Genomic DNA, 24,002 nt, shown 5'->3' with positions numbered 1-24,002 from the left:
AATTGCACTTCTCGTCCTGCCAGTCAGTTTAGTTGGATGCTCCTTCCGTTTTAGGGAGATGGATCGAACAGCGCCGTGTGAGATGTCCAATGCTTTGGATATAGTTTTACAAGCAAATGTTGCTATAAACCCTCTCGACAACTTTCCCTGTGTGCTGTGTTCCTAGATCTTCATGATGCTATTTGTTTACAAATGTTCTCCAACAAACCTCTAAAGCCATCACACAACAGCTGCTTTTTACCAATTTTCCTACACACTTTGCATGTTAGAACACAAGACTTTATCAGACTCAGCATTCATTTTAAAAACAAAGGTTCATCATGAATTTAACGCTACATATGGTAATATCTCATCAGCAGGCGTGCTTTATATGTAAAATCTGCAAAAAAGGAAAAACTACAGAGTGGAGGGAAGGAAAAATAAAGGAAGGCAACTGGTTGCACTGGAGGTAATGTAGGAGTATCCCATTTAAAAAGGTGCTGAATACAAATATATGCCTTACTTTAGATTATAATTTGTAAAATAAAACTAAAATAATTGTGTTGGTCTGTCATAAAAAAAAAACAATAAAGTTCATTGAAGTTGTGCTTGTAAAATAACAAAAGCTTATTGGCTATCAATGCACTTTTTTTTCCAAGGTTCTGAATTTAATAGGGTGAATTTAATTTCAGATCAATAAAAGCATGATAAATTAGTTTCATCACATATTCAGGAAAAACTCGACCAAAACGATGTAGCAGTCTCTACTAAAAGCTAAATGCACCACAGGATTTATTTGCTTGTATAACTTAAATCGCATCTTGCGTGACCTGATCTGCAAGATCACGGTGAAGGACTTTTACCCACTCGCCTTTACAAGTCTGAGCTTTGAGGCAGTCTTTCGTTCACAGCTCCCTTTAAGCCCGTCAGTCAAGCTGAGGTCTGAACTTTAAACTGGTTATCTTCACACCTCGGTTCTCTTCTTGTTCAGATATTCAGATGCAACGCTGCACGTGTGGCTCGTATTAATGTGCAGACATACAGAAAAGTCCTGGTTTACAGAGGTGGTCGTGATAAACCCAGTTTGCTCAAATATTGTGGCCACAACAACGAGCCCAAATCATAACCCTTCTACCACCATGCTAAGCTGCTGGTAAGGGATGTTCATGCTGATGTGCCATTTGGTTTTGTTGAAGCAAAAACCTGTGGTTTATGTTGAATTTTATGTTGTCTAGGGCATAGTTCCAGAGGTTATGGCTTGTACAGATGCAGTTTTGCTAATCTAAGCCATGCGGCTATGTTCTTTGAAGGGGTCAGATGTTTTACCAAGGAGTGGTTCTATATTGAAGTCCGCCAGGTTAGAATGAATCTTCGTTTTTCCATATTATAATAAAGAATGCTGTCTATAAATATACATACACACAAAGAAGTAAACTTGTAATAAAACATTTATACAAAGAAATTGTAAATTACAAGTCCTGAACAAGCAACTGTAGATCATAACAAACAATACAGTAACATAATGTGGTCATATAAATAAATTTTTACATTCAAATTTTATTTACAGGTAACAACTCTGTAACACCCTCCCACCCCCCAAAACAACACTTTACTTTTCCCCAAACGAAAAAGACTCAAATAGTTACTCCATAAAAACTCAGTGAAAGCCAACAAAAGAAAACAAATAAAGATCATAAAATAAACATGAACATAAAGAGTTGATTATCTGGAATCAGTCTTTGGTTGTCATTTCCTGCGACTAGGTCACACACTCGACACATGACCACGAGTGTAAGAGAAAACAAAACGTAGAACTAGAAGAGAAACACGCTGTTCTACCTGATTTCATTGACGTTTCTCAGAGAATTCACTGATGCGGAACGTAAACAATGTCAAATACTTACCAAGGTCAGTTGGGGTTTAAACATTTATGTCGGTTGGTCCACATCTCACTGGCCCATAAGTGGTTGTGTCGGAGCCAGCGGCGTGCGCTGGAAACCTCCAGCCTAAACACCTGCTCCTGGGAGGAGTTAACCGCCGTGTAGTGGATGGTGAGTTTGGGCTGAGGAAGGCAGGCTGCAGAGAGAAGCCGGTTACCCGCTGAGATGTACTCCCCCTCACAGCTTTGAGTCCTGCAAGAGAGGCGATAAGAGTTCAAACTGATTGAACTGAAACAGCTATTTGATTCAGGTTTGCCAGAGAAGGGATGCATCTGTAAGCTGCAGGATAGCAGCTTTTGAGGAGACCTATACAAACTTAAAAACCTAATTTTTTTGCTACCTTTGCAAAAATCTGAAATGTTTTGTGCATATTCAATCCAATTTACCACTACTTCTATTAAGCAGGGTCGGTTATGCCAAGCTTTTAACACCTCACAGATGCACTGCACAAACCTTGCCTTTATAGAAGAAAGCAACAGTTGAAGAAAAGCCATAAGAACTCCCATTTGCATTTTCCCATAAGCCATGTAGGGCAAATGGCCAACATGTGGAAGAAGGTGCTCTGCTCAGGTGAGATCTAAATGAGTTTTTTTGGCATTCACTGTGAGTGGGGAAAAACCAATACTGCACATGAGACGATGGAACATGGTGGTATCATCATGCTTTGGGAAGGCTCTTCATCAGCAGGGACATCAAAGCTGTACAGCCAGAGCTGCGATGGAATGGTTTAGATCAAACCATATTCAGGTGGTAGAACGGCCTAGTCAAAGTTAAGACCCCAAGTGAAGTTAGAATCTAGCAAGACTGGAAAACTGCTGTCCACAGACCCTCTTCGTCCAATCTGACGAAGCTAAAAAGAAGCTATGGGCAAATATTTTAGTGACTAGGTGTGAAAATCTGGCAACGGCATACCCCAAAAACACTTGCAGCTGTAACTCCACCGAAAGGTGGTGTTGACTCAAGCAGACTGAATATAAATGCAAAGCTTTCAGATTTTCACTTGCAAAGAAACAAAAAGCTGACAGTTTAATTCCTTTCACTTCACAACTACGTACTAATTTGCAATGACCTATCAAATTCATTAAAAACTACTAAATCCCCAATAAAATACCCACCCTTTGTGGGTGTAATGTGACAAAATGCGAAAAAGTTCAAGGGGCGTGAGCACTTTCAAAAGATCCTGCACAAACATCAACTACATACCTTTGCAGGGTGATGCTGAGAGAAGAAGTGGTGGAGTCTGAAAGAGGAAGAATGGCCGATGCATTGAGGGCAACAAACATCTCCAAGGTGAGAGCAAACTCCACCTCTCCAAGCTGACAGGGCACGATCAGTGCCATCAAACCAGGGGATGCAGATACTCCAGGATAGTAGCCAACACTCAGAGAGCCTGGGGGATTAACACAGACTGTAAGGTTTCAGCTAGGCAACTTATTTATACTCCAACATCTAATAATTATATATCACTGTTAACTTGTTGTTTCACATACAAGACAATAATGCGCTGATATTTACATTTAAAGATCTCTCGCGCCCGCAGCCATTGGTTTTGTCTACCCAGTTTCTCGAGCAGCGTCTGCAGCAGTGAGTGATCAACAGCCAGCTTTTTACACAGCATGAAGTCCACCGTGTCTGATGCTACAGGCAGAATCTGTCTCTCCACACACACTTGGAGGTGAGACGTAAACAGAGGACTGTACCCGGAGACGTCTACCAAGTCTGCAGGGGGGAGAAAGTGACTGATCATATATCTGGGGTTAGATAAAGGTCAAAAAGAAAAAGTGGAAGACAAAAAAAAACAAAAACCTATTTTAGGAATTTTGTCTTACTGATTTTGGTCAAGCAGTTTTTTTAAGGTAGTTTACAAAAACTTAAAATGAAATCTTCAAAAAAGATCAGTTTCTTTAATAATAATACAGTACATGAGGAAAATAACCCCCCGCACTCACCGTTGGGTTCCTTCACTCCTGGCAGGTTACAGAGCACCTCCAACGTGTCCCGATAAGACGTTTTCCCAGCCAAGCCCCTCAGCACATTAGTCCTGCTCTCCAGATCAGCAGGGTCACATGGCCACGAGCACGAACTGAGGAACCAGTTGTGTTCTGAAGGAACCCAGTCACAAAGTTGGTAACAAGTGCATCTCACATTAGAATACCATGAAAACATTTCATTTATTTCAGTAATTCGATTCAAAAAAGCAAACTCATTTTATATTTATTAGATACGGATTGATGGATTTCAAGTTGTTTCTGTCCATTTTGATGATCATGACTTACAGCTAATGAAAACCTATTGTCTACTGAAAGAATGACCATGAAATGTACTGTTTCTGTGCTCGATACCTGGTCTGGGCTCCTTCTGCATGAATTACTGCATCGTGGCATGGAGGCGTTCAGCCTGTGGCGCTGCTGAGGTGTTATGAAAGCCCTAATATTGTTCTTCTACCTTACAGAATCTCTACGTGGTCCGGGTCAGGCCAGTTTCCTGGCCAGCAAGCCCAGTGACGCGACTGTCATTATAACGAGGTATTGGTACCTTTGGCAGTGTGGGCAGGTGCCAAGTCAAGCTAGAAAATAAAATCTGAACCTCCATAAAACTGGCCAGCAGAGAGAAGCTTGAAGTGCTCTGAAATGTCATGGTGGACGGCTGCACTGGCTTTGGACTTGATAAAAACACAGTGGACCGACACCAGCAGATGATGTGGCTCAAAAAAAATCACCACTGACTGTGGAAACTAGACATTTGACCTCAAGCTACTCAGATTTGTTGCCTCTCCGTTCTTCCTCTAGACTCTGGGACCATGATGTCCAAATGAACTGCTAAATTTACTTCAATCTTACATGAGGACTTTGGACCGCTGAGCAACAGTCCAGTTTTTCTCCGTAGTCCAGGTCTCTACTCCATTTCCTGGATACATCTGGGAGCGGTGGCTCTTGAAGCTGCAACTCCGGCCACAGTCCATGCCTTATGCATCTCCCTCAAACTGTAGAATCGACTTTGCTTTACAATCTGTTTTTAACCACACTTTTTCCTTCCACCAACCTTTCCATTAATATGCTTGGTTGATCTGAAAATATTCTAAGAACCTTAATTTTGTTTTCTTTCCCCCACTGTAAGCCATAATCAAACTGAAAGTCTAATGAATGTATATAATAGGCGTTTCACTTTTTGTATTGAAGTACTAAAATAAATTAACTCTTTGATTATATTTTAATTTGTTAAGATGTATCAGTAACAGATTTCCTAAATGCTAAATTTGCATCAGGATTTGGTGCTAACCCACTTTTGGATTTATAACACAAACTGCAAACTGTTTGCCCAAAGAGGAGAAGCCTCAATAGTAACTTTCTGAGATTTCAAAAGGTCAGTTCATGCGAACTACAATCAGGACAGAAAATATTACCTCGCAGTGTGTTTAGAGCTCCTTCCACACTTCCACTCATGAGGAAAAGTTCTGTGGCCACAGTGATCAGGTGGCAGCGTGACGCTCCATCCTCGTTCCCAAATAAACTCTTCAGCATTGTGAAGTCGACTTTTAAAATGGACATCACCTCCACCACCCTGCGGCCCTACATTTGGACATAGACCCATCCTTGTTCTAAAAAACACGACTAATCGAATAAAAGTTGGAGGAATCCTGGAAAGAAACAGAAAGGCTACATACCTTAGACCAATGATGATTTTTGTAGTATCTTAACATCAAAGAGACTCCGATCCTGCCCACAAAACTCTTAACCGGGCTCTCCTCACTTTCATTCTGACGCACTACAAAAAAAAGGATCACTGATCATTACATTGCCAAGGAAAAGTCACTCTAACCTCTGATAGCTACTTATTTAAACACTAGTTCATTTGGGTTTACATTCTACAGTGTGATTTAATACATTCATTTTAAAATTCACACATAATACTAAAAACTTTCACCTGTCTCAGCGAAAGCAGCAAAGGGCAGTGACACCTTGTCTTTGCCCTCAGACAGCAGAGCTATAGCAATGCGACCACTGATGCGCTCCACTTGGTTGGGGTGTTGGCTGGACTGGCAGATGGACCTATACACCTCTCCCATCCGTTTCCAGTTCTCTTGCTTGGCACAGAGCTGACAGAAGGATGACATTAATAAATATAAAAAGAAGCAGGGCAGTTCTTAGAGATAATCCAAACAGAAAAAAAACAACTAACCTCTATTTCAACAATCCCATGCAATAAATTCAGGAACTCAGGACTAGGTGTGCTGGCAGACAAGCTATATGAACTAAACCACAATTATTCAGAATCTTGTATGAGGGTTAGTGAACATTTAGGACTCTACGGCAGCTAAAACCAGGAATAAAAGCGGTGCAACTGAAGCGTTACTAACTTGTGGTTGTCAACAAAAGCAACATGTGCATTCTGATGAGCCGTCTGCTGGAACATGGGAGTGTTTTTCACATTGTCGATGCAGTCCAAGCTCAGCTCCAAACCAACGCTGGCCATCTGTTATCAAACAAAACAAAATTCAAAATTCATCCAAAATGTGGACTCCCCTGCTCGACCGTAAATACAGGGTGAATGAGCTGGGATACCTTGAATGTGAGTTGCATTAGTTCTGGTATGAAGCTCACGAGACCCTTGTCTCTTACGTAGTTAAAAACAGCCAGCAGGAACTCATGGCCAGACTGGAACGGTGGGGAGGACGGGAAAAGGTTAAACACACAATGCTTCCCCCACCCCTCATTACATTATGCTACATACATTCTGCTGCACTGACCACTATATTGTGAGCCAAGCTGACGCGAAGGACTGAGAAGACATTGGACACCATGCCAGCTTTAAGCAGAGCCTGAAGGAGGGACAGGAGCACAGGCATGGAGAAATACACTCCTGGTGGGTTGTTCTGGTAGTATCCTGTAAACACAGCTCCTGCAGACAAACGTAGAAGGGCGGCAAACACATGTAGAACAAAAACACCTCCACTGAGCCTGAACCTAGTTCCTTGCAATATTAATCATACTGCCAGAACCTTTCCACAGTTTGTCTCATTATAACCACAAATAATAAAGAATTCTATTGGGATTTACTGTATAGATCATCAGAAAGTAGGACATCATTGCGAAGTGGAAGAAAACTGATGCAATGCTTTCCAGCCCACCTGAATCAATACTTTATAGAGTCACCTTTTGGCCCTTCTTCTGTCCAAACCAGATCAGGTGCAGTCAGAATGGATGGAGAACAGCTGTGAACATCAGTCTTTGAAGCTTGCCTCTCATTTTTAACTGGATTTATTTCTGGACTTTGGCCCATTCTGAGACAAATAGCCCCCCCCCCCAGCATCTAATGCCCCTTTTATATGGGCTCTATTTTGGCTCTACTCCACTCAGTCTGTTTTGTGACCATTTCCATTACTGGCTTTTCTGGCCTGGTACTGGTTTTCTTGGTACCTGCTTGTCAGGTCCCATCGGGGCTGAACAGGGCCAAAATGTGACGTGAACAGACTGCTGTTCACTGGTTGGCAAAAGGAGTGGTCAGCCGTATGTCAGCGGCATGAAAAAGTGTTCACCGAGGTAGCGGAGAGAATGACAAACCAGATTTTTCAGCACACCACAGTGCTGGGAAATAGCACCAAAAACACAACAGTGACTACAAAAATATTGAAAGGACCACAATGGCTTTAGTGGGTCAAACCGAAAGCCGTGGCTCGAAATCATGGACAACACTGGAGGACATGATGTGCGACTGAGTGTTTATTTTACGTTGCACAGCACATGACGCTGATGTCAAGGGAAACAACAGGTTTCGTGCCAAGTACAGCAAGGTTGAGCGGAGTGGAGCCATACGATGCCGGAACCCTGAAAGGAGATTTTTTTTTTTTCCAGCATTGCCCTGTTTTTAGCTCGATCCATATCACTCTGACCAGATTCTCTGTTGTTTCAGAAAAAAATCCATCACCAAAGCATGATGCTGCCACCAACAGGTTCCACAATGGGAATGCTGTGTTTAGGCGATGTGCAGCGTTTGTTTTCTGTAGTGTTTTGCATCCAAGCAAAAAAAGTCTGTTTCAGTCTCATCTGTTTGATGCGGCTCAATCAAGAATATGTTAAACTGCAAACCACTGCTTTCCTCTGGCCATTCTTCCAAACTCTCATTTTTCCTGGGGACTCCCACCTCCCCAGCACTCCTTTGCAGGGACATGTCTGCGCTCCTGTGCATTCCAGTAAGGTTATAATGTGACAAAATGTCAAAAACTTGCAAAGCACTGTAACTGCCTGAATCCACTCGCATTCTAAAGGTACTGACCCGCCTTCTGGAGGCATGCTGGATTTTGGGTGAACTTCGCCACCATGTCAACACAGAACTAGAGGAGACAAAAAACATAAAAACAAAAAAGGATTGATTTACAAGCTCTGAAAATGTGCAACGACACAAACAGCACAGCAGAGGGTGATATACCCCCTGTGATCAACAAACATCTGAAAGCATAAACAGGGATGTAAAAACAGCAGTTTTTATCTGAAAAATAAATCCAGGTCAATGATTAAATACGATACAGTGAAATTAACAAGGTTGATCCCTTCTTAGATGAAGTAATAAACACCCTGTCTCTACAGAGTTGTCTAAGCGGAGGATAACCACATTTCGCTGGGCGTACCTTCTCGTCCCCCTCCGCTGGCAGATGTTGGAAGCGACACATTTTGAAGCCGCAGGACAGCGATTCACTGAAGTACTGTCTGCAGTACTGAGGATTAGAAGATTTGCTCCATTACACCGAATTCATTAGAAACAGCAAAACAGTCATTTACTGAACCGCACTGTTCTCTCTTCCTTTTGTTTTTTAAGCAGGCATTATGTTTGGGGTACACGAAGAAACATGGGCTAATTCATATTGAATCAAACTATGTTCTGTACATCGTAAAGTTGGATGAATAGTTTGGGTTTATCGGATCATTCACAAGGAAATATCTTGGCCAAGCGTTTTTCTAGACTTGACTTATTAAAGTCAGTCTCGCTGAAATAAGAGGTGTATTAAGGCCTGTGAACACAAATAAAAATGGAGTAAAAGAGCATAATAGAGTTTGAGGGAAGACATCAAGGAATACTTACATCGCTGGATTTCAGTCGTCTAAAATCTGGCCCGTTTGCTGAGTTTTTCCTACATGGTCCTGTGGAAGGAGCAGAGGAGCCGGATGTGAGTAAATCACTTGAAACACAAAAGAGTCGTCACTAAAAGCAAGTTCATGGCAACAGTTTTAAATTGTACCTTTTAAAATGCAGACTTACCAGTTCCTAAGGCCGTAACTAGGGGGGTGCTGTGGGAGAAGCTCACTGTCTGGATGGGGTGACCAAAATTACTAAACACACACAGACACACACACACACAGGCTGATTATCTTAATAAGCTAGTGGTACCGAATGAGGACTTCAGCATGTGAGTTGTAAAAAAAACATACCTTTCCAGGCTGCCATCTATTGTACTGTTGTTTCTATCAGATTGGCCCTGTTTGAAAACATGACACAGAATTAACCTTCTATGTAAAAACTGTGTGAAAAAACAGGGTATGGCAAAAAAAAAAAAAAAAATCAAGAACACACATCAACCTAAGCACATTGTAATGAAAAATAATGAAGTGGGGATGGTTTTCTTCAACAGGGAAGCAAGTTAAAACTGATGAGAGGACAGTTGGAGCTAAATACAGGACAAACCTAGAAAACAAAAACCCTGTCAGAGACTGTAAAGGACTTGGTTAAGATAAATGCACATTTATCTTAAAGGCCCAGTCAAAGTCTGAACTTTAATCTGAGAACTTCATGCAAGACTTGGGAATTGCTTTTCACAGGTACTTTCCATTCAGTCTGACAGAGCTTGAGCTATTTCCTAGAAAATGGGGGAAAAATGTCCGTCTCTAGATTTGCGAAGCTGGTAGAGACAAAAATCCATGCAGCTGTAATAGTAGTGAAAGGTGGCTCTACAAAGTACTGACCTACAGTGATAAACACACACACACACACACACTCTTGTTTTGCTATATGTAGTGAGGAGCATGTGTTGTCTCCCATTGACTTCCATTGATTTTCAGTCATTTTCAACCCTTTCTATGCCCTAGCCCTGACAATAACCCTAAACCTAACCATTACCAGTGCTTACCTAACCCTAACCTTAACCTAAACTCAATTCATACCTTAGTCCTAAACCTAACTGTTAGCAAAATAAGTCGTGAGGACCAGCAAAATGTCCTCACTTTGGTACAAACGGTCCTCAATTTGATGGTGAAATTGGGAAAATGGTTCTCACTGTGATGCCAAGACAGGAACGCACGCACACACACAAACACACACATAAACACACACCAGAATTCTATTTAATTTATAAATTAAATTAGAAAACCATGCATCATTGCCTTTAACCTCTCAGTTATGCTGCATTTTGTTCTGGTCCATTACATACCATCTCAATAACATGCATTAAAGTTTGTGGCTGAATGTGACAAAATATAAAAAAAGCAACATAAATACTTTTTAAAACGTACAGTACCTCTAATAATAATTTGATTTAATACTGAAATATTTTGACCAAAAACACAAACAACAGCTTAAGCAGAGAACCAGAAATGTTCTGCTCATTCTATAAAAAAATAATACTGCATAGATTTATTGAGCCTTTATTGTGACTGTAACAAATCAATGATAAAAGGTAAGGTAACTTTATACTAATATAAAGCAATGTGCTCTTTTTCTGCCCTCTTAGACAGCATTTATCCAAGAGAAACACCACTAATGCTTTGTTTCAGACATATTTGATGCGTTGCAATAAAATGCTTTAAAAAGCTCCAGGGAAATTAGGTGCTCTATACAAGACACAATAACAGGCCAGTGTGCCCTCCCGTTACATTACCACATGTCTGCTTCGGCCGGCTGTGACAGGGCAGGGGTTCTGATTTCTGGTAGGCATGGTGCTACGCCGAGGTCTCCATGGCCTGCTTTCACTATTCTCTGTAACAAACAGAAAGATAAACATCAGAGCATCACTGAAATAGACCAATAGAGAAAAGTTCGATAATATTCCACATAAGAGGACGGGCTTTGCCCGCCACAAATGACGTGCGAAGCGAAGATTTCCAGAAATGTAGGCAGAATTCATACCTGTAAGATCAATGGCGTCATCATGAAGGTTTACTGTAACTGGTGTCAATCTGAAACACAAACATGTTTCACTTAATCTGAGAACGACCAACTTTCATATGCAGATGCTAAAACATAAGAGGCCTCACCTTTGTTCAAACACTAAAGGGGATCGATCAGTCTTTGCTGAAATTTTTATTGTTGAAGTTAGGCTCTTTTTAGGAGGCGCTGTGTCCCTGACCGGGCCCAGGTTCAGCAGGCTCTTCTCGGGCAGATTTTCAAACAGTTCTGGATCCTCCTGCATAACATCAAGAAGCAAGATATCCTGTTCATAAGCTGTTAACTCGTCCAAAATGGCCGACTGTTGTTCTTCGTCTGTCCCTGCTTCTCCTTCATTGCCTTCTGTGTTGTAATCGCTTGATCCCTCATCTGTAACAGATCTCTGCTCTTCCTCCTCACTAAAGGATGCGTGCTCTTCATCATGGCTGCTGGGAGAGGAGTGGCCTTCGGTCAGAACATTTGAACCAACAGTGGTCTTTATTTTAGGATCCAGGGGAACTTGATCTGAGCTTCTTTTACCATGCTCACTGTTTTCCTCAGAATCAGAGTCATCCAAGGTTTGCTTTATATCCCCATCACCCTCCACTGTGGCGTTGCTGGGAGAAGACATTGATTTGAATGCAGTGATGTCAGTCGGAGTACTGAGATATATTATATCACTTTCCACTTCTTTTCTGGGGTGTTCTGGAAAATTCCTGGAGGTCTCAATGTTGCCTTTAACCACTTGAGCCAAGTAAAACTCAGGTGGAGTTTTGTCTTTGTTCAAAGCCTTCCACGTATGTTCAGAACTGCTCAGGCTTTGGAATAAGGCTCTTCCTACAATGCGTCTATAGGGTGAAGTGACAGGGGAGAGTACCGGTGGAAGCAAAAACTCACCAGACTCGGTGTCCACATGTTTGTCTCTGGTAATGTTGCACAATAAAAAACAGTTAGTTTTAAATGGACTTGCATCAAATGGTTCCAGCATAGGTGGGCTCCTTTTTAGGAGACATTCATTGTTCTTCTTCAGGTTTTGACGGAGGCTGATAGAGGATACAAGTGAATGGTCGGGGTCAGGGTTTATGATTTTTCTTGATAGGAACGATGAAGGTGGCACGGAGGACAGTTTGCCAGACAGGCTTCGTGGAGCATCGTGTGTGGATGGATCAGACAAATTAGACAAAGCAGAGCCCGTTTCCCAGGCACTCAGGCTGAGCACCGAGTGGGTAGTAGTGGATGTGGAACTGCCTGTTTCAGAGCAGCTGAATGGAAAAGTTGAGCTTGATCCAGTCTCAATGGCAGACTCCTTACCATGCTGACCTGAACCTGTGAATGAAACGGAATTGGAACGAAGATGGGCTACAGATCCTTCAGACTGCACAGAGAGCTCCGCTGTCTTCCGGTTTGTTTGGACCGATTCTGAGACTTTCCTGTTTTCACGTGATGAGTTAACTTGCTTCACCAACGATGCATCTGAAAGTTTGTTGTAATTTTCCCCGGTGGATAAAGTAGGCAGATCTTGATTCTCTGTTATGGAGTCACTGGTGCTCCTTGGTGATAAACCTGCAGATGTTCCTGAAAAGGCTGGGACAGAAGCGTCAGCTTTACACCTCGGTTGACTATTTGAAAAAGGCCAGGCCATGTAAGTTCGTGCACATGAACCAGGTAGCTTCCTAAAATACGGCTTTACTCTCTGGCAAGTGAAAGACTCTGGTTCGTCCGTGTTATCTTCATCACTCTCACTGAACAGATCTGGTGACATGTGCTGCATATTAGTTTCTGTGGGATGTCCAGGTAGATCAGGTTTGCTGATTACACCGATTTCTCTTAAGACAAAGCTACAAGCTCTGCTGCACTCAGCTCCATCCCCAAGCTTTATTCTTTTGTCTCTGCAAATGTCCGAACCAATCAGGCCAGATCCAAGTCCAGGAACTTCCGGATGATCTTGGTCCAACACCCCAGTCCTAATCTCTTGTTCATCTGTATGTTTATCTTTCAAGACAGAAGTAAGAGCTGTGGTGTCCACATCCATCCAGCCGTTGTACAATCGCTTGGAAGGATTCGTTAAGGCCTCTGGGTCTGTGCCTTCTTCCGGGTGTTTGTGTTGTTCCGTCAGACTTTCAGCCTGACAGATGCTATTTACACTCTGCACACTGGAAATGCTAGTGCTATTTTTAACCTCAGCACCTTGCTCACCATCATGCTCGTTATGCCCTGAACAACTGGGCCAAATTCGAAATCCGGCTTCCATTTCCTGTTTGAAGCAACGCATCTTCTTGTTCTTGAGATCACCCGGTAAAATGTAGCCACAGTTGTCACTGGATACATCACATTTTGCTGCAATGTCACAAAGTGTTACTTTGGGATACTTGTTAATCCATACAACGATGTTCTCTGTTGTCTCACCATAGACCTTATACCCAGCAGGAGATGACGCCGAGACTGGGCTAGAGCTTTTAGGCACTTGGTTACCCAAGTTCTTCTGCTGTGGGGAACTGTATTGACATTCGGATCTTCTTAAACACTTGTTTGAACATGCCAGTCCAGATGGGTTCAGATGTGTATTCGGAATAAAGTCTGAAAATGGAAAGTAAAAGATCAAATAAAGCCAATAAGTGGAGCCATAAAGGCATGTGCCTCAAGACAATGTTGACAAGTCAAGCACTGATCAGTTTCATCAGTTACCTAATTTGTTTTCTTGTAGTTTTAGCTAATTCAAATCAAGGGTTTCTGCACATTTTTCATGGCAGAATTTCTTACTCTTGCAGGTCCACAACTTCCAGAAATCTCAAGACTTTTTGGCCCATTTCTAACATATTTATAGATGAAACTTTTAGAAAATTGGATAAGGATTGAAGTTTGAAAATGAAGTATTGCTCTACATTTTGCACAAAAATGGTCAGAGGTGACAAAGATTGAGCTGTTTGGCCACAATCACGTATGTTTGCAGGAGTCAATGTGCAGGTTTCAAACCTAACATACACTTCACTAACAGCCAGACATGGTGATGGTAGCATTACATTCAGATGTTTCACAGCCAGTGGTCATGGTGCATTGGACAAAGTAGATGGATCAATGAAAGACGACAACCATCAGTTTCTTCAAATACCCCTCCGATCAGAAGCTAAACAGTTCAAACTCATCACAGGTGGGTATCCAACGGGACAATGATAGCAAACACAAATCAAGGCAGGTTTTGAAAAGCAAACAAAGTCAGAAACTTCGTCCTCTTGAAAATGTGTGGACTGAATGAAAGCAGTGTCCATGCCAAGGAATCAACCCATTTAAATTGGCTCCACCACTTCCCATAAGAAAAGTGCTCAAGTATCCAGCTACACTGAAGTCAGAAGCCTAAAAAAGCTTTTCTTTCCTCAGCGAGTGGTTAACAGACACTTAACCAAAATAAAAACCCAAAATTTATTTAGCACTCAAACCAACAATAAGTAGATGTAAACGTCTGACCAGAACTGCAAATATACCTCTGGATACCTTTTCAACTACAGCTCAAGAGCACTTCATGGACCATCCTCTAGCTTTTCAATGGGAGCAGTGTATGTGGATGAGGAATACTAAGAATCCATTATACTCTGACACTGCTATAAAAAAATATATATATATATATTTTTGCTAACTAATGCTTATTTTCCCAAATTACCTTAGCAATCTAATTCCCTCCTGACAGAGGAAGCGAGTGTTAAGCCAACACCCCTTCTTTTTCCGGCAGAACATGGTAGTTCCTCGGTCTGCATACGGCAGCTGACGGCCTCGTTCATCGTGTTTTAGGGCTCTTTACCACGTTTTATTTGGACGTGATTCTTAACGTCATCGCTGACGTTTAGTATAATCTCCTGCATGACATTTTCTCATATTTGATACTGTATGGCTTAAGAAGTTGAAAGTTTTGCCCCGCCGTTAGCTTAGCATTTCACATGTTTCAAAAAACCTTGCAGGGAAGAACCTGCTGGTCAGATGAATCATCTACCTTATAAAATGTTAGCCACATTGAGCATTTCACCAAAAACACAACAGAAATACCTCAATGACGCTATCTAACGTTTGACCTAAGATGCACCTTACTTGATGGTCTTCTGGGTTCTGGCGGCGTCCCTGCTGACACTTGTCCCCCGAGAGCAGCAGCAGAACCCCGATTGCGACCCCCGGGTTCGGCCTTGACTGAGCTTTGTCCATCTCTCCCTCCTATGCTGCTAAACATGCCTTTACTCCTACCTGGTCTAAAACTGCATCCTCCGTGAGTGCTAGATTTACACAATTTGTGTCTTCCCGTTGCCTTTCTTGCGGCCACTTTTAGCGGAGAGGGCATTTTACTGGTTTTCAGATTGTGATCGACCGCCGGCTGTCCGAGTCGGCGCAAACGCACCAAATAAACCTAATTCTAGTCTTGCTTCAACCTGTTCTAGTGCTTCTAGTGTTGGGTTTACTTTCTTCATACTTGCCTCTTGAGTTCGGCCCGCTCTGTTTACCCCTCATATCGCCCCCTGTACACAACTAGAGGTAATTTCTCAGCTTTAAGGTTATCCTGGAGAGTATCCTTTTGTTTTTCCAAGCTTTTTGGACGTGTTAAGGTTTGGTTCAGCTCGTGTATGTCACCAGACACAGGCTCAGAAAGTACATTTTACCTTGTTTTAAGGAGTCAATGGCCTTCGAGGGTCTTTGCCTCCGAGGAGCTAGTTTGAGACCAACAACGTCTTTTAAGGTGAGTCGGTTCAGTTTCACCCTGTTAGAAGACGGAAACATGTTAACTAATAAAACCGTGATTAAATACAAGTTTTTAAAGCTGGGTTGAATGAAAACAGAAAGCAGTTAATGTTGAGTTATTTTCTTCCTGTTCCAATATTTTCGCTTGTCACAGAAAGCCGTGCTCCTAAGGTCACCGAAGACGTGTCGCCCAGCAACATCGCGCATGCGTAACCAGTCGTCATATGACAATATTCAAAGCTTGTGCGTTTCTTTCTTGATTCAGAAGTTTTTTTTGACTATTAATGGTCTTATCAGTTTTGCTTAATTACATGTTTCAGTAATTTGTGAAATACTTGTTTAAACGTGGAAATAATTCATTGAAATGTGTGAACATTTTATGTTAAAACTGTATGTGAACATTTTTGTATCCAATAAATCATGAAATGATTTTTTTTCATCCGTCAATGACTAGTCTGCAACTCAGTTGCTAGGTTAATTAATCAGATGTTCTCTGCGACATAGTGACAGTTTGAATAGTGTTATAATGGACTGCAGCACATGAAATAATTAAATACAATAAATTGCCAAATGATATGATTTCAGCATTTAAGGAATTCAAGTTTTAAATAATATTAATGACACTCTGCAAAGAGAAGAAAACATGAGGGAGGGCTGCTACCCAAAAAAAAGAAAAAATAATTGTATTGACTACAAACAATCACTGGAAGGTAAAAACAAAGATGCAAAATTACCAAGAGCCCGATTATGAAACCAGTAATCAGCATGCCCAGGTTCCACCCGGCCACATGGATTATTTGAGGAGATGAATACACAGATTGGAGCCAGTAATGCAGTGGCTGCTGCTCTGGTCTGTTTTAGTGAAGAAAAAGTTGAGCCCAAAAGAAGGGCCTTTATTTACTTTATATCTACATTTGGTCAGGAGGAAAAAAAATCTAAGATCACAGGGTGGCTGGGCTCTGACCTAGAGATAGGGGTTGGAGCTCTCAACTGGGGGAGATTGAAGCAGAGTCACTGCTCTTATGCACTGAAAGTGTGCTGAAGCGGATTGGGGATTTCATCAGCAAGCCTCCTGGCGCCTTCTTTTTGAGGTTTTCTGAGCCTGTTTAAGGGGCAAGAACCTGCTACAGATCCCAGTCATTGAAGGGACTATATACAGGGGTTGGACAATGAAACTGAAACACCTGTCATTTTAGTGTGGGAGGTTTCATGGCTAAATTGGACTAGCCTGGTAGCCAGTCTTCATTGATTGCACATTGCACCAGTAAGAGCAGAGTGTGAAGGTTCAATTAGCAGGGTAAGAGCACAGTTTTGCTCAAAATATTGAAATGCACACAACATTATGGGTGACATACCAGAGTTCAAAAGAGGACAAATTGTTGGTGCACGTCTTGCTGGCGCATCTGTGACCAAGACAGAAAGTCTTTGTGATGTATCAAGAGCCACGGTATCCAGGGTAATGTCAGCATACCACCAAGAAGGACAAACCACATCCAACAGGATTAACTGTGGACGCAAGAGGAAGCTGTCTGAAAGGGATGTTCGGGTGCTAACCCGGATTGTATTCAAAAAACATAAAACTACGGGTGCCCAAATCACAGCAGAATTAAATGTGCACCTCAACTCTCCTGTTTCCACCAGAACTGTCCGTTTGGAGCTCCACAAGGTCAATATACACGGCCGGGCTGCTATAGCCAAACCTTTGGTCACTCATGCCAATGCCAAACGTCGGTTTCAATTGTACAAATCTTGGGCTGTGGACAATGTGAAACATGTATTGTTCTCTGATGAGTCCACCTTTACTGTTTTCCCCACATCCGGGAGAATTACGGTATGGAGAAGCCCCAAAGAAGCGTACCACCCAGACTGTTGCATGCCCAGAGTGAAGCATGGGGGTGGATCAGTGATGGTTTGGGCTGCCATATCATCGCATTCCCTTGGCCCAATACTTGTGCTAGATGGACGCGTCACTGCCAAGGACTACCGAACCATTCTTGAGGACCATGTGCATCCAATGGTTCAAACATTGTATCCTGAAGGCGGTGCCGTGTATCAGGATGACATTGCACCAATACACACAGCAAGACTGGTGAAAGATTGGTTTGATGAACATGAAAGTGAAGTTGAACATCTCCCATGGCCTGCACAGTCACCAGATCTAAATATTATTGAGCCACTTTGGGGAGTTTTGGAGGAGCGAGGGAGGAATCGTTTTCCTCCACCAGTATCACGTAGTGACCTGGCCACTATCCTGCAAGAAGAATGGCTTAAAATCCCTCTGACCACTGTGCAGGACTTGTATATGTCATTCCCAAGACGAATTGACGCTGTATTGGCCGCAAAAGGAGGCCCTACACCATACTAATAAATTATTGTGGTCTAAAACCAGGTGTTTCAGTTTCATTGTCCAACCCCTGTAAATATCCCTTTGGTCTGGAAACACCTTGAGATCCCCCAGAAGAGCCGGGGACAACAATGTCTGGGATTCCCTTCTTGACCCTGCAACCTGATCAGCATAAGCCAATGGATGAATGACAACCAAGAGGAACAGAATTATATACAGGTCCTTCTCAAAATATTAGCATATTGTGATAAAGTTCATTATTTTACATAATGTCATGATGAAAATTTAACATTCATATATTTTAGATTCATTGCACACTAACTGAAATATTTCAGGTCTTTTATTGTCTTAATACGGATGATTTTGGCATACAGCTCATGAAAACCCAAAATTCCTATCTCACAAAATTAGCATATTTCATCCGACCAATCAAAGAAAAGTGTTTTTAATACAAAAAACGTCAACCTTCAAATAATCATGTACAGTTATGCACTCAATACTTGGTCGGGAATCCTTTTGCAGAAATGACTGCTTCAATGCGGCGTGGCATGGAGGCAATCAGCCTGTGGCACTGCTGAGGTCTTATGGAGGCCCAGGATGCTTCGATAGCGGCCTTTAGCTCATCTAGAGTGTTGGGTCTTGAGTCTCTCAACGTTCTCTTCACAATATCCCACAGATTTTCTATGGGGTTCAGGTCAGGAGAGTTGGCAGGCCAATTGAGCATAGTGATACCATGGTCAGTAAACCATTTACCTGTGGTTTTGGCACTGTGAGCAGGTGCCAGGTCGTGCTGAAAAATGAAATCTTCATCTCCATAAAGCTTCTCAGCAGATGGAAGCATGAAGTGCTCCAAAATCTCCTGATAGCTATCTGCATTGACCCTGCCCTTGATAAAACACAGTGGACCAACACCAGCAGCTGACACGGCACTCCAGACCATCACTGACTGTGGGTACTTGACACTGGACTTCTGGCATTTTGGCATTTCCTTCTCCCCAGTCTTCCTCCAGACTCTGGCACCTTGATTTCCGAATGACATGCAGAATTTGCTTTCATCCAAAAAAAGTACTTTGGACCACTGAGCAACAGTCCAGTGCTGCTTCTCTGTAGCCCAGGTCAGGCGCTTCTGCCGCTGTTTCTGGTTCAAAAGTGGCTTGACATGGGGAATGCGGCACCTGTAGCCCATTTCCTGCACACGCCTGTGCACGGTGGCTCTGGATGTTTCTACTCCAGACTCAGTCCACTGCTTCCGCAGGTCCCCCAAGGTCTGGAATCGGCCCTTCTCCACAATCTTCCTCAGGGTCCGGTCACCTCTTCTCGTTGTGCAGCGTTTTCTGCCACACTTTTTCCTTCCCACAGACTGAGGTGCCTTGATACAGCACTCTGGGAACAGCCTATTCGTTCAGAAATTTCTTTCTGTGTCTTACCCTCGTTTGAGGGTGTCAATAGTGGCCTTCTGGACAGCAGTCAGGTCGGCAGTCTTACCCATGATTGGGGTTTTGAGTGATGAACCAGGCTGGGAGTTTTAAAGGCCTCAGGAATCTTTTGCAGGTGTTTAGAGTTAACTCGTTGATTCAGATGATTAGGTTCATAGCTCGTTTAGAGACCCTTTTAATGATATGCTAATTTTGTGAGATAGGAATTTTGGGTTTTCATGAGCTGTATGCCAAAATCATCCGTATTAAGACAATAAAAGACCTGAAATATTTGAGTTAGTGTGCAATGAATCTAAAATATATGAATGTTAAATTTTCATCATGACATTATGGAAAATAATGAACTTTAACACAATATGCTAATATTTTGAGAAGGACCTGTATAAGAACCAAATCAGATACAAAGTGCCCATAAAGAAAGGCCAACATAAATCACAAAACTAATTCTGTCTGTGTGCTTTTTGAACATCTTGGTCCTTAAAACAATGACAATTTAATTTTACTGTTTTAAGTGCCATTCAATATTAGGTCACAAAACTGACATCTGAATGTGGTATCTTTTCAATAAAACAGCTGGGATTAAGTGGTTTATTGTACAAGGGATTTTATTGCCCAAGTATTGATACTCTGCACTTTTTTTAGATTTTGTCTCATTAGCACCACAAACATCAATGTATTTTATTAAGTTTATATAACTCACCAAAACAGTGAAGTAATTTATAATTGTAAAGAGAAAGGAAAAAGATTTATGGTCAGTCAGTGTGTTGCATCAGATTTCTTAAGGCATATCGGAGTGAAAAAGGCCAACATAGAAATGCAAATCATACTTGATAGACATGAATTTGAAAACAATGAGTTGCCACATGTGAGCTCTTGATTCACTATCACTATCATATTGCGTGTTTTATATTTGTTTTGGAATGATTCCTAAAACACATTTTGTAATTTCTGTCCGGACTGCTTAGACAAACAAAATTGTGGGTCTGATTCACTCTACAAAAGGGGGAAAACCAAGATATTACCCATGTTTCATAATTGACTTAATGACACAAAATTAAATTTCCAATTTAATTAGTGAAATGGGCAGACCACAATTATGGGGTGACAAAAATGGTGGGTGAAGACATGGAAATGACAATCACAACCACAGCAGTGAGGTTTGGCATTTCGCACAGTCACAATTTTGGTATATTCAACATTTTCAGGTACAAAATTATGCAGCCAAAAGCATTTCATGCCAACCAGGGGTCCAAGTGTGGTGAAAGTGTTTCTTTGACAACTGCCAATTTAAAATAATTTCCTGTAATCTACCAATAGTCTGCTGTAAGGTAATGTGATTGTATGACTATTCTGAGAAAGGAAGACCCTTTGAATTATTGTGGTGTAATCAGAGCAGTCACATTTTAAAAGAATCAACTGACCCCAATTGGATCAGAACCAGAAGAAAAAATAAGTAAAACCTAGGTTGTCATACAAAGTTTTCAGCAAATATACATTTACAGCAGGTTAAACATGAGAGCTGAGCATTTTATGATAATTTATTATCATTATTTCTGAAAATACTTGAATAAAAATCAACTGACTCGCTTCACTTAATATACTTGGATATGAAATGGTTTGGTTATAGGTATAAAATGGAAGTACGAAGGAACGAAATGGGCATATGTGGGTATTATTTAGTGAAGGGGTGAACTGACCCACAGCCAAAAACACATTTAGTGCTTTCATTTAATTTGGGCGTGGTTACAATTCATACAATTCATAAGTATAATTCATAAGTATAAAGACACATTCACAAATTGTGGAATACATATTTATTAATTTACTTTGGACATATTTACTTTCCACTTATTGCCTGCAGTGAAGTTTAATTTTAATATAAGCAGAAATGTTCTGTACAAATAAAAGTAAAAATAAGAACAAAAAACTACTTAATTTACAATTATAAGAAAGAAAGTAGCTTTGATTTAGGGTAATATATAAAAAGGAGAAAATGAGAGATTAATGGGACGTGAGGAGTGAGGATGAGACCCTGGTGTTGGGAAGTAGCCGGTCCCTGAACTACAGCGGCCTGATTCACAACACCAGCTGTCCCGCCCCACCAAGTCTGCAGATGGCGCTCTGATGGTGAAAGTGTTTCTCCACTGGGAGGCAGGCAAGTGGTTCCACCTCGCTGCATCCTCCCCGGGGGTATGGAGTCAGCTCTGCCTCTTCATCTCACTGCTATCTTCGCTTCATCTGTAGCAGCTGTGAAAAAGAAAAAAGAAAAAGAACATGCAAATGAGAATCCGAGGAAACCGTTCAAGGTGAGCAGAATAACACGCAGAGTTGAAGGAACTTTCTTTCTGCTTCCTCCTGTGGTGTACACATCAACAATCTAGACATGAGAGATTCTGGGAGTTCATGCCCTACCTCTCTACACCTGCCAGGCATTAGACCACCCACAGCCCCCCGCTTCAGCTCTCCACATCTCTGCAAAAAAAGCCTCTATGTAAATTTCATAATTACACCAGGGCAATGAGGCATGCGTGTGTATGTACAGTGAAGAGGGATATAAGTTTTTACTTAGCATATGAAATGAGTTGGGATTAGAACGAGATAAAGAGTACAGTGAAGAGCAGAGCGAGCGTTACGAGAGGAGAGCGGTCACTCATAATTTTGCTTCTGTGAGGCTCTTTAAATCTTCCTGACTGCTCTCTCAGAGCTGCACCCGGGGCTTAAATGAGCGATAAAAGAACAGCAGCAGATTCGCCAATTATTCTGTACTTCAGATTGAAATGTAGACTATCGGCATGATAAAATAGGATTTATGGGCACAGGACAAAAACCCTATAAATGTGATGAACCAATCCCAGAAATCATTAAATGTTTTCATTTTAGGAGGTTTACAGAGCCTAATTTACAAAATAAGCAAGTAGTTATTCTTGTTCTGGGGGCAGACTAACAGAAGGAAATCATTTGATGGCTTTTAAACATGAACAGTGAGTCCACCGGTTCTGAGTTCTGTTGACTTTTGCACCCTGAACAATGTGCTTCTGTTGCTGCTTTTCTGTTTTAAGGATGGTCTCAAGAAAAAAATAAAAAGACCAAACAGACACAGAATGAACAGGATGCAACATTTGTATGTAGGACGATGAAACAGATAGTTCAGGGTTTTTGAAATTAGGTCATTATCTTAACTACTGTAGGAAACTCCCTTGGTGGATTTATTTCGTATAAATCCAGATTTGTTGGTCCCGGTCCTAGCTCAAATGGGACCAAGAGCAAAACGGACTTGTACTGTCCAAAAACAACTCAGAATCTGAGCAATGCCATATCAGATCATGGAAAAACTGTTTTATTGACCTAATCTGTTGTCATGTTTGCATTGGGTGGTTATTTACAGATTCCTGTGTTTGTTTACATGGCAAATGGAAGTAGGAAACTGTGTGTCACTACTAACCTTCCTGTGTCATACAGAACATGTAAATTGTTTCCTTTTAGGATAACTATTTGATAGAAAGGTAACAATCAATACAATAATGTTTACTATTGGGTTGGCTGTATTATTTTTGCTTTTTACACAGCTTTACTTTCTCATCTCACTGTTACTCTGACCAAAAAAGCATTGCCTTATCCGCTGTCAGTATGTGTTTCACACAGAAAGAGTATTGGTGGCGTACCGCCTCTGATGTCCATTTCCTATTTCTTGTTACCGAACTGGTAAATAATCAACAAAGGAAAACATGCAGACAATTGAAAGGGATAGTGTGTATTTCTGAAATGTTGTTCCGCAAAGTTATTAGTAGCCTGTTACAAATAGGTTTAATGTTGCAGTGAGTTTGCAAAAAAAATGAAAGCAAACAGCTTAGCTATTTAAAACCCCTCAAACTGAAAGTGTTGATATTCATCAGATCTAAGGTTATATGAGCAAATTTTCATAACATGCACATCAACAAGAGACTGGACATTTAATATCCACTGCTATAGCTTTGCATCTCATTTTCAGTTTGAGTTTTAAATTGCTAAAATGAGCTTTGACAGGGGGCTGACTCACCAGCTATTAGCCTTTCACTGCTCTGAGGATTTCTTCACTTTTCTACAAAATCACTCCATCCGTCTACAACAGGTGAGTGCACTATTACCAAGAATTATTTCACAGAAACCCACTTCAACAAATATGGACTATCCCTTTAAAGGGTCATAAAATAGCTTTCTTATGAAGCACTGACTTATTTGTGTAGGCTGGACTTGTTTCAATCAACTTTTGGTTCCTCACAGACTAGCAGTTAGCTTCAGCCTCTGGGAACCAAACAGTCTGGGTTTATACTGAATAAAAACGGCAAGAGAATATTCTTCTCCAGGTAAGACACTATTCTACTAATACCTTTTTACCAGAACAGTATTTTCAATGAGCAATAAGGTATGAGATGGATAGTATACATATGAAGGGAAGATAGGTATATAAAATGTGTG

At 41.4% G+C, this 24,002-nt stretch overlaps 1 protein-coding gene across 5 annotated transcripts; it reads right to left on the bottom strand.

Moving 5' to 3' along the window:
- Positions 1-1,171: 1,171 nt before the first annotated feature.
- Positions 1,172-15,969, bottom strand: topaz1 (testis and ovary specific TOPAZ 1). 5 transcript variants are annotated; one of them, XM_047382970.1, is made up of 21 exons: positions 15,129-15,660; positions 11,162-13,628; positions 11,034-11,083; positions 10,786-10,883; positions 9,344-9,390; positions 9,174-9,244; positions 8,997-9,055; positions 8,545-8,631; positions 8,193-8,250; positions 6,667-6,818; positions 6,482-6,574; positions 6,277-6,392; positions 6,099-6,171; positions 5,844-6,015; positions 5,584-5,684; positions 5,323-5,488; positions 3,869-4,021; positions 3,435-3,638; positions 3,123-3,309; positions 1,884-2,111; positions 1,172-1,382 (listed from the first exon to the last, which is right to left on the bottom strand). In XM_047382970.1, the coding sequence occupies exons 1-20, from the start codon at positions 15,370-15,372 to the stop codon at positions 1,889-1,891; spliced, it is 4,821 nt and encodes a 1,606-aa protein (XP_047238926.1). In that variant the 5' UTR covers positions 15,373-15,660; the 3' UTR covers positions 1,172-1,382; positions 1,884-1,888. The 5 variants fall into 5 exon arrangements, with proteins under 5 accessions (XP_047238926.1, XP_047238925.1, XP_047238927.1 ...); XM_047382969.1 differs by lacking the exon at positions 1,172-1,382 and adding an exon at positions 1,410-1,793; XM_047382971.1 differs by lacking the exon at positions 1,172-1,382 and having other exon boundaries at positions 1,410-2,111; positions 11,162-13,388; positions 13,458-13,628; positions 15,129-15,659.
- Between the last annotated feature and the right edge of the window lie 8,033 nt (positions 15,970-24,002).

This window comes from Girardinichthys multiradiatus, chromosome 13 (genome assembly GCF_021462225.1).
Source record: "Girardinichthys multiradiatus isolate DD_20200921_A chromosome 13, DD_fGirMul_XY1, whole genome shotgun sequence".
Classification (NCBI taxonomy): Eukaryota; Metazoa; Chordata; class Actinopteri; order Cyprinodontiformes; family Goodeidae; genus Girardinichthys; species Girardinichthys multiradiatus.
This window is presented reverse-complemented; position numbering and strand designations above follow the sequence as displayed.

Coding starts and splice junctions, on each gene's coding strand:
- topaz1 (XM_047382970.1), bottom strand. CDS start 15,372: ATGCCCTCTCCGCTAAAAGTGGCCGCAAGAAAGGCAACGGGAAGACAC. Junction 4,022..5,322: donor AGCTCTAAACACACTGCGAG/GTAATATTTTCT, acceptor GGGTTCCTTCAG/AACACAACTGGTTCCTCAGT. Junction 2,112..3,122: donor CTCAGCATCACCCTGCAAAG/GTATGTAGTTGA, acceptor CCTCTCTTGCAG/GACTCAAAGCTGTGAGGGGG.